The sequence below is a fragment of the Chlamydotis macqueenii genome, chromosome Z (genome assembly GCF_036417535.1).
Source record: "Chlamydotis macqueenii isolate bChlMac1 chromosome Z, bChlMac1.mat, whole genome shotgun sequence".
In the NCBI taxonomy this organism is placed as follows: domain Eukaryota; kingdom Metazoa; phylum Chordata; class Aves; order Otidiformes; family Otididae; genus Chlamydotis; species Chlamydotis macqueenii.
This window is the reverse complement of record NC_141593.1, coordinates 823,761-834,437: the sequence shown is the minus strand read 5'-3', so window position 1 is coordinate 834,437 and position 10,677 is coordinate 823,761. Positions and strand designations below refer to the sequence as shown.

At 45.9% G+C, this 10,677-nt stretch overlaps 1 protein-coding gene across 4 annotated transcripts in view; it reads left to right on the top strand.

Annotated features, from left to right (window-relative positions):
* The first annotated feature begins 291 nt into the window (after nucleotides 1-291).
* Nucleotides 292-10,677, top strand: part of ME2 (malic enzyme 2) — a 35,497-nt gene continuing 25,111 nt past the window's right edge. For 2 of the 4 annotated variants that reach the window (XM_086771521.1, XM_010130678.2), the window contains exon 1: nucleotides 6,731-7,409. In XM_086771521.1, the coding sequence (XP_086627647.1) occupies nucleotides 7,092-7,409 (318 nt within the window). In that variant the 5' untranslated portion in view covers nucleotides 6,731-7,091. Of the gene's footprint in view, nucleotides 399-3,012; nucleotides 3,151-6,730; nucleotides 7,410-10,677 lie in introns of those variants that run through there. The other 2 variants (XM_086771520.1, XM_086771522.1) reach the window with 2 other exon arrangements.

Genomic DNA, 10,677 nt, shown 5'->3' with positions numbered 1-10,677 from the left:
CGCCCCGCCCCCTCGCTAGAACACCGCCCCCCGCGGCTGCGGGCACTTCGCCCCGCCTCTCCGCGCTGATTGGCCAAGACGCCCGCCCTCATTAACATACAACGGGCCGCGCCGGGCCCTCTTTCCCCTCTGCCGGGGTGGGGAGCCGCGAGAGAGAAAGCTCATTGGCTGAGCGCGGTAGTCGCCGGCGAGCTGGCTTCGTTTCCATTGGCTGCGTCGGTTATCAGTCCCGCGGAACGCCCCACCCCCCGGGGTGCCCCTCCCTGGTAGCTCCCCTTTGGCTCCATTCAGTGTCGGGTTCCGCAGCGGTCGGAGCTCCGGCGGAGGGGAGCTGCTGTGGCACAATAGAAACGGGTCCTCGGCCAGCACCGCTCAGAGGGCAGCAGCCGCAGGAGGAGGTAGATCCCGTTCTGGTAACAATTTTGCAATTGCAATGGCGTACGAAAGGCCTCTGTCTCTTTACAAATCCGTGTCTGGGGGGCGTTTTCTCCAGAGCCTCTACCCTTGCTGCCTTCCCTCCTCCAGTGCCTCCTCCCCCCCACCATCCTTTTAAATCTCTCCCCCGGCCCTGCCGGGGGTGAGGAGGTGGCGTTCGCTCCGCGCCCAGGCCGAGGGTAGCACGGAGCTGTGCGGTGGACAGGACGGGGAGGGTCTGGGGCCCAGCCCCCCGCCACCCATTCCGTCAGGGCGGCACGGAGCCCACCTGGGAGCGGGGAGAGGGGATGGAGGCAGCTCCCTGTCCCTCGGTCGGCTCCCCTGGGCCCGGCTGAAGTCGCACCAAAGCAGCAGCTCGGCCCCCGTCCCCGCTTTCCACCATCACCCTCGTTTGCTGGGAGGCACCGAGGCTGGGCCTGCAGCGGGGAGACCCCCGGGGGGCAGCGGGGGCCCCGGGATCGCAGGTGGGAGACACCGCGGGCGGGAGTTTCCCTTCGAAGGAAACAAGGAGATGAGCAGCCCTGGCCGTGCAGGGGCGCGTGTTTACCCGGCTGTCAAAATGGGGGACAAATTTCACCTCCCGAGAACACACCCTCCACCCGCTCGTTGGGTAGCAGCTCCTCAGGGCCCAGCCTGGGAGGACGCACCCCCAAAACTCCCCAAATTCAGCGGCTTCTGCAGCGCCTCAGCGTTGGCCCACGGTCCCCTTGCCGATGACTTTGAACCTGCCATGAACTTTTATGGCGTGGGCCCTAAAAACGTAAAAGTTGGGAAGTAGCAGAGCTGCTGGTGCGGTGTCGGAAGAGGAAACGCTGTCAAGCTGCCTGGTGTTTTTAAAGGTAGTCTCTGCGCTCCTTGAGTTTTTCCTCTTGGCTCTTTGTTAAATAATAGAAATAAATAAAATGTGTTTAAAAGAAACAGCTGTTTGAAATGCCACCGTCGCAGGTCCCACGCTCCTCTTGGCTTCACTGCACCGTAACGTTAACTCGTGCAAGAAATATGCTGTGGTCTCCAAGCAACTTGGTGTGTTATGCCGTGGCACGAATGTCTGCCTGCTCGCAGAAACCCAGAAACATGCAGCAGTGTTGATAACGGGCTGATAAGAAAGGAGGATCATGTAGCCAAGCAAGCTGTTAACTATTTGGCATCTTTGTGGTCTCAATTCCAAAAAGTTAGTAGTGAACAGTGAAGGGAAATTTTGTGTATATATCTCTATACACATGGGTAATAGAGCTAGGCAGAATATGAAACTCTGCAAGGAATCTATGCGTGCGTGCAGCCAGCAGTGTCTAACGTCGTGTTGGCTCTGTTAGACATTACCAGCTCTATAGACATTTAGTTGGCGCGTGTATTTTAAGAGAAAATGTGTGTTCAAGTCCCGGGACAAAACTTCTGATAATCCTGTGCGGTAGCATTTGTGAGTCAGCAGCGTGAGCGCAGTCAAGATTTGAAGCTTTTTCTCCTGCAAACTGAGAAAGACGCTGTCAAAATGCGTGGTAGGGTGGCGTGCTTGAGTGAGTACTGGTTGAATGCTCATCCTTACTACTGGTGGCAACCACTTTATTGCAACAGAAGGAACACGTTGCTGTTGCTTGGGCCGGTAACTAATTGTGTATGGATAGTTTTTCAGATTTTTCAGTGATTTAAGCACGACATTTTTTTAGGAGCCCACACTTCTTTGTACACCAAGGTTTGTAAGCAGTTGACAGGCTTATACTTTGGGTGATCTCCACTAAAGGTAATTCTGAATTAGCTGCCAACTCACTTTCTCTGTGCTTATGGCTCAGTTATTCTCCAGGGAAGAACTCACTCTTTTAAGTGTGCAGCAGTTGTTGAGAACATCCTTGTTTCTCTCTTTCTTACATCCAAAAAAATCGGTATTTTTGAACTGAAGAAAACAGCTCTCATATACAGCTGTGTACCAGTTCTCCAAAATAAAACAACAGTGGCTTTCTGTTGTTTTCTGCAATCTTCCTGAGAATTCTGCAGGATAAGGCCTTTGTCCCGCATATGTAGATGTGCTTACCTAACCCTCCCAGTTAAACAAATGGAATAAAATGAAGAATGTGAATACATCTTGTTGGAGTAGGCCAAAAATGCTGCTACTGTGGTTTCCGCAGTACAAGATAATGGACTTTCTGATGCTTCTGATGTGTCGGATCCATTAATGTGTAAAAAATAGCTCCCTGATGCTGCGTGGTAATAGCTTTTATGAACAAAAACTGCAGCACCAAACAATTTAGTCCTGCTTTCTAGTTGTGCTGTGAGAAGTTTGCTAAGATTGTAAGGTGAAGTAATGCAGAGAACATAGGCTCTTTTTACAAAGATGTTTTGAAGTTAGTCTCATTTTAATTCACCTAAGCATGCTTTATTTGCTGAATGCCTTGAGCCTTGAGTTGTGAGCTTACTTCCTGTGCTTGAATGCTTTACACCTACCTTTTCTCCTTGTTGAAGTGGTTGCCTCAGAATAAGAGGGAAGAAAAGTCATTTCAGCATGCTTCCAAAATAACCTGCTCGCTGCTGCTGAGCCTTTTATGAGTAACACCTCCTCATGTGATTGTTCCTTTTAATTTGCAGATCTCAAGGTACCTTAGAAGTGAAACTTAAAATGACAGCTCAGGACTTTGCTGGAAGGAACCCGAAATACTGTTACCACCATTTTCTGCTAACTTCCCCCAAGAGCTTCTGGTCGGCTCGGGGAGTCAGAGGTGCTGAGTTGCTGTGCAGAGCTGCGTCCGCCAGCCTCGTCTCTCTGCTCCTTCCTCCGCGCATGTATGCGCCGGCGTGCTCCCCGTGCAGAATGAAAGTGCCTCCCTTCCCCTTTCCTCTGCAAAGCACCCACTGCAGCGCTGCAGGGTGGCGGGTGCGGGGAAAGCTTGCTTGCTCTACGTACAGCTCTCACCAGGAGACGCATTTATAGTTGGTGCTTGCCTAATGTAGTGATTTTAGACTACTTTATCATTACTGAAGTGATGAAGCCAGCTAGTGCGTGCCTGCTTTGTGTCATGCTGGGGTAGGCAAGGCTTATCTGTTTATTAAAAAAAAAAAAAAAAAAGAGAGAGAGAAGAGAGTGCAATGGTGCATCCACACCAGACTCAGGATGGTGCAGCCTCACAGGATAGATTGCTGTGGTTGTGTAAGAGGAAGTGTTTGTTGGCCCCAGAGCGGTGGTGCTTAAAAAACCAAAACCAGCTGAGGCTGGAAGGATTGGAAACTGTGTGGTCTTGAATTAATAGTCCCAGCTTGTGTTATCAAAAACAAGTTTCTGTCAGCACACAGGTTTTGGTAATTTCTGTACAGGAAAGAAAGACTGGAACTGCTAATGTATGCAGGATTTCAGGATTACTTGAAGTATATTGGCGCTTAGCCATCCTTCAAACTGAAGGAAGACTGCAAAGTCATCAAGCACAAGTTGCTGGCCACTGAGAGATACTCCTTAGGACTAAGGAATAATCCACAAGTCAGCCAGCCTGTGCTAAAGCAGGCCTTGCTTTAATTGACACTGAGCTTCCTGGCTCTCTGAGCGGTCCAGTTGTACCTTTTAGAAGTATGGTGAACCTTTCCCTTAAAAGTAGCTTTTGCAGTTTAACAAATCCATAATTACAGTAGTGAAAGTTTGCTCCCAGATAAGGGCACTTGTGCAGTACTGGTAATGAGTTTGACCTGGCCAGATGCCTCCTGATAAGGCACAGCAGAGACCTGTCATCTGGTGTGCTGAAGAATTTAATTCTCTTAAATTGTGACACAGCATGTATGTGGTAATAAGTAAAAAATTATCAGTTGTATTTGATTAAGTCTAGTGGTGCACCGCAGTTTAGTCCTTACCACTGTCAAGTACTGAAAGAAGAAAAGAAATCCTTGTTCTGGTTGTGCTGACATGTGTTTTAGCAGGAATTTTATTCCTCTTTCAATTCCTCTGCTTTCTTCCTAATTCCTCCTCACAGGACATCGCACAACCTCAGTTCTCTCTGTATCTGTTCTCACATCATTGCAACCCCCTCAACCTTCCTTCAGTTGACATCCTTCCCCCTTCTCTGTCGGCCTCTACTGTCAAAACCATCTCTCCTTTTTTTGTTACGGTTAAAGTACCACCGTCTCAAGCCTGACCTCTTTTTAGATACCACAAAACCTGTCATAACCTTCCTTTAGAAACCTTCCCCTAAAGCAGCACGACCCAGCCTTTTCACGTCCTTGAAACCAGGTATCGCTCTGGGAACCTTTCTTGCAGACCTGTCCTTGCAGCTTGAAAGGAATTTTTTAATCATAAGGGTTACTGGATTGTCCTGTGCATGTGTTCTTGAGGAGGAATTAGGACTTTTAAAGCGGAAGGACCTGGGCAGATGGGTGGCTTGTTCTTGCCAGGCTGGTGGCCAGCAGAGCTGGGAGGAGAGGGTGGGCGAGTCACGGACGGCCATGGCCACGTGGGCAATGCGCAGAGCTCTTGGCCGTCCTGCAGACGAGTACGGGCAGGGCGTGGGGAAGGATGCTTGCTTTGAGGCTTCAAGGTGAGTCATGTTATGGTGAGGTCTGGAGGCAGACTCTTGCTAAAACACACTTAAAAGTCTGCAACAAAAGGCGTTGGAGGAGATGTGTGAGATGGGAGATGAAACAGAAATAGGAAACAGTTAGAAGAGCAGGGCAAGGAGAGCTCAGGACTGAGTAACCGATCAGGTTTTACGCTGGATATAAATTAACTGAGGTTGTATATCTTGGATCTAAACAGAGGGACTGAGAGGGAGACAGAGCCTGATGTGCCCATCTGAGATACCTCCACCGAGAGAATAATTTTAGGTGCCTGCATGGCACCTCAGAGGAGAGGAGCAAGTCTCATCTCTCACAGAGGAGAGAAGAAAGTGAGATTTAAATGACACCCCTGAAAAGCCCCTCTCCCTCTTGCTGATAGGAGAGTTAATGGATCAAGTTAGGAGAAATCTGGGCCACAATCTTGTTTGGTTCTTCAATGTGCATCAATTCCGGCGAAGTAATTTAAATTTAATTAGAGTAAGCTAAAGTGTGGTGTTCGGCCTACTTCATAATTCCTTGTTTAAGGTATTCACTCATGACAGATTGAAGCCAGCCTAACACCAGACCGATGGGCTGCGGGCTGAGGTTTGCTGGGACGCTGTAATCACGGATCATTTTTAGCCCCATGTGCATGAGGAGATGGACTGGCAATTGGTTAACGATGGCAAATGAGCATTCAGAATTAAGAACAGTTAAGGCTGAATTTGCTGTTCCGAAAGGCTGGTTGTTTTGCAGCACAAATTTAATTTTGCTTATGTGATCCTGATTTTCAGCTGCCCTGAGTTCTGGCAAACCAGCTGTGTTTAGTCCACCGCTAGCTGGTTTACGGAGGAATTATCATGTTAAGAGCAACATTTGTTTGTAGTGCTGGCAAGGCTTCCATTTGTGCTGTCTCCACACAGTAAATTTATGTTCTTTAGCACTAAGCAACTAAACACATGGGTTTTGAGTGGAATTTTTTTTCAATTGCAAAGCCTAAACAAACAAGTAAAGGATGAGAGAAAGTGATCCTGCTGAATGTCAGCGCTGCTTTCCCCTGTGCTTTGTAATGGGTAGAAGAGAAACTTGGATATAACTGATGATGAAAAATATTCAATGTTTGCATGTCCTTTTAATGCTTGGAAAGATTTTGAAGGAAATCCTCAGATTGTAATGTGTAAGATCAGTCTGCCATCTTAAAAGCTGATTATGTGTAAATTTGATTATAGAGAGGTCTTCTGAAGTATTCAGGCCCTATTTAAGGTAATGAAGTTTTGGTCCTTAATCTAATTTTGCCTTCCATCTGGAAGAAATTAAAAATCCAAGCAGTGCATCATTTTCATTCCATAAAAACGCCTCATACCTGCTTTTACTGCCCTTGCATGTGTCTTGGACGTGAAGGTATACAGCTGGGACAGGGGATGACCGAGCACTGGCTGCAAACGGAAAGGGAGAAGGCTTCCCCGCCGTGCTGACCCCAGGTCTCTGCCTTCCCCCACTGACTGGACAGGCTTACTGCTAAAGGGATCTGGTTTTTTCCTCTCCCCGTGTCAGTAGTGCTGTGTACACATTCCCTGGTGGTACTGCATTATGCAAGCATGTAATAAATTATAAGTCCTGCTCCGAAGAGCTTGCAATTAATAGTTGAGTAAAATGGGCTTGAGAGTGGTTATCACCTGCCGAGTTTAAGTGCTAAGGTTTTGAGTAGGGCTAACAATTTTTTTTTATTTTGTTAGGGAAACATATCCTTTATTGAAAAGGATATATTATCTCTGAAAAGAACCTTTTTTAGGTTTGGAATTAAAAAAAAAATCTAAGGCTGGAATCCAGAGTTCAGTGAATTTTTGACCATTTTAATACTACGTTTTATTCTAATCTAGTTTTGATGTGCCAACAGACATATATTCTTTCCTTTCTGGTGTCCAGGCCACAAGATTTGTCAGAAAGCTGTTGGAGAAACAGCTTTTATTTCTTGCTGCGCTAGCCCAAGCCATTCTGTCCCTCACCCCAGAAGGTTCATCTTCACTTACGGCAATTCTGCGCTGAGTTTCTGGTGCAGCTGTAAGACAATCCCTAGTGAATGCTGGCTGACTGCAGCCCACAGCACAGTGCTGGCTTACACTGGTGTCCCTGTATGCGATCTCCTCTCATTCATGCACTCTCGTTGTTGTAAAGCCTTCCTTTCTCTTCCTCCTAGCTGCCACAAGGCAATTTTGGGTTATTATCAGGGTGTTAGAGCAAAGAATCTTGTCTGTGTACCTGTTTCTTTTACAACAGATGGCCTACAGATACAAACGTTACTGCTGCTGCCTCTGAGTGATTTTTCTTTTCCCTTTCCCAGGTACAGTATAAAACAAATAAAAATGTTCTCCCGACTACGAGTAGCTGCCACTCCCTGTGCGATGGCATGTCGCAGCGCACACACGAAGGAAAAAGGCAAACCGCTGATGTTAAACCCACGAACAAACAAGGTTGGTAGCGTGTGATTATCAACTATCTTATCTTCATCCGGTAATGGTCCCGTGGACCTTGTTCCAGGGTTAAACCACCTCCAGGAGGTGTACTGGGCCACAGCCAAAAAAGGGTACAGAGGATGGCGGAATTGGTGATCCCTTCAAGTTTACCACATGGATGCAAGGAATGCCAGGAACACCTCCTGCTTCGGTCAGCCTGCGCTTTCCCTGGTTTGCTGCGGTTTACACAATCTATGCTGCTGCTTCCTTCTACCAGATGAAGAGTTGCTGGTTCTTGCTGATCACTGGCTTAGTTTTTTGGGCTGGCTGGATTGAAATAAAGCTTTTGCAGATAGAGTGTCTCATTTCATAGTTTGCAGAAGTTAATTCTGAATGTTAATTCCATGCATCGTGAGGAACTTCACCTAAGAAAGTAGCTTTTTTTTACCCTCCACAAAAAAAAATTTGCTATTTTTTCCCCTATTTTCCACCTTCCCATCCCCTCTATCTTTTTTTCCCCCCTCCAGATTAATAGTAGCTTTCAGAAATACTGAAACAATTAATGTAAACTTAAATTAGTAAGAAGTGAGAGTTTGCTATTTGATCGAAGGTGTCTAAAGTGGCCAAGGAAGGTGACAAATCCAGCTTGCCTCTGACAGGGTATTTCCTGAGCAATGGAGCTGTGGAAGCTGGACTTCCACAGTTTTGTCCTAACATTTTAATGCCTGGCTTTTCTTCTCTTCCTCATTCTCTGATTTATTTTTTTTCCCTTCCTGTAATGCCTTGTCTTTCCCCTTCACTGTAAATTTCCTTCCCTTCCTTTTCTGCCCATGGCCCTGGCTCCTTCTCTGCCCCTGTATTCTTAGCTCCTTCCCATGTCCCCTTTGCCTGGACACAAAGAAGCATGTGCTGCTATAAATTTGCCAGCTGGCAAGCCAAACAGATAGCCCCAAGCCTTTCTCTCAGCAGAAGGGCTAGGCTGTCTCCTTCCTCTGCACAGAAAAATATCTTTCTTTTTTTTTTTCCTCCCTTTTATTTTCTTTGTCCCTCTCTTTTTTGTCAGAATTACAAATTCGCCAGTGGGCTCAAAATATCTGGGGGGGATATCAAGCTAGGAACTGCAAACTGCATCTCCTTGTGCCGTGCCCATAACTACAGGGGAGAATTGCTCATGTTTCTTTTGGCAAAATTGATTCCTGAGTGTCCTGAAAGAAAGGAAGGAGCCACAATGTAGACCTGTAGCTGAGTTTCTTGCTGTTTCTTTCATAGTATAGCATCGTGTGAGATGCCTTGATGCCACTGAATGCAGGTTGCGTAGATAAGCTGTAGAAGTTAGAGACTGGCTGACTGCAAAAATGAAATGGGGATTGCTGTGTTGGGGAAGGAGAAAAGTATAGGTTGGTGTGATTTGCCAGGATCAGATTGTCTCAAGCTATAAACACTTTGACGTGCCAGTGGAAATTATTTCAAGCCATGTAAGCTTTTCCAAGTGCTGATTATGCAACACTGTTCAGAAACAAAAACAACAGGTCATTTCTCATTGTTTTTCTAGTGATAATTGTTTTTTTTTTTTAAGCCTGGAGCTCTCTAGTGGGCTGAGCACAATGCAGTATTTTTTCCGGGTTTTCTTGAGGAGAGGGAAGAGCAGAGAGCTGCTTATTAAAAGCAGTTGATTTTTTTAAAAGTGTTTTAATGTCTCCACTTGTGAGAGGAAAAAACTTTCCACATTTGTTCAGCTCTGTCGTTAAGGCCGACACGTGTTTGAATGGATCTGTGAGGTAGTTCAGTGATACTGCTTGGTGGTGGGGTGCAGTGTCTGTATAGAAATGTATTTTGGAAATTCAGCAGAGAAAGAAATGACTGAATTTGCAAAGTACTTGACCCTTTGCGCTTTCCTTGCCCACAGTGCCTGATGTGTGTTTGTATATCATATACATACAGGCACAAGATAAAGGGCTTTATCTCTTGCTGACAGCTTGTTGAGATTGTAATTTCGTGACTTGTGTTTTAGTTGCTTGTGTTTAATTTTTACAGTCCCTATCAACTCTACAGAACATTTGGTCTCCTTTAACATACGCGTGCCCCAAAATAAGAACGGCGGGATAGCAGCATCACTGACGAAAACCACTCCTTCCCCTTGTGCAAGTTAATCTGCTCCTGCTCTTTGCCATTGGAACAGGTTTTTCTCTTGCCATTTGTTTTTTTTTCTTGTCTTTCCCATCCTTACCTGTCTCCTGCAGCTGCATACTACACCTACTTCAGCTGGTTTAGGTTTTCGTGTTTGAAGGCCAGCTTTCAAGTGTTTATTGTCAGGGCGACTCAGAAAAGGTCATGAGCTATATCAGTAATGCCCTTGCTGTTGCAGCCAGACAATTACAGAACATACTGTAACTGCATTGCTGGCATCCGTGTGTATTTGCGGCCTTCCATGATGCTGGATTTCTGCTCTGTGACAGGGATTCAAATTACAGTTAATTGGCTTCAGGACCTTTTATTCTGTTGGAGATTCCTTCTGTGCCAGTGCAGCATTTTAAGCTTGTTGGGCGTTTAGAACAGTTAGGACAACCTCATTCATTTAGTACTGGCAGTTAAATTGTTATTTATCTTGTGGTAATGCTTCAGGCTCTCCCTCAAGGACCAGAACTTCTTCCAGCACAGAACGGACCATGCATGAGTAGGTGATCTCTGACTTTGGTGAGGTCCATTCCGCCATGTAGAGTGGGATCAGTATGCCTTTATCTTCACTCAGAATATGTGACTTATAACACAATTTGTATGTTTGCTTTCTGTGTAATAGCAGGAAATTTGTGACTCTGAATAATTTATGACACTTTCTGTATTTTAGTTGGTGATTTTTCTACCTTGTGGCATCAGTTCTTCTTGTTACTCTCTAAGTGCATGACTGTGTTTTGCCCATTTGGTTCCATTGCCCCTTTTTCTATTACTCTATTCCTCAATATTGTTTAGTTATTTCATTCTTTAATATCGTTCTCCTGTACTGACAGTGCCTCCCAAATTTTTAGTTTTGGCAAGTGTCTTCAGGACATTGCATTAAGCACACACACGCATGCATACATGTTTGTATGTGTGTGTATGCCTGGGCACATGTGTGTGGGAATACCTGGTAAATTTAAAAAAATAATTCACTGACAGTGTCACAAGTGGCAGTTTAATCCCAGACCGATTCCTGAGGAACTGCCCTAGCCCCTACCTTCCATGTGGGTGGTTCATCTTCTCATATACTGTATTTAGCTAGACCATTAATTACCGTTTCATTGTATTCATT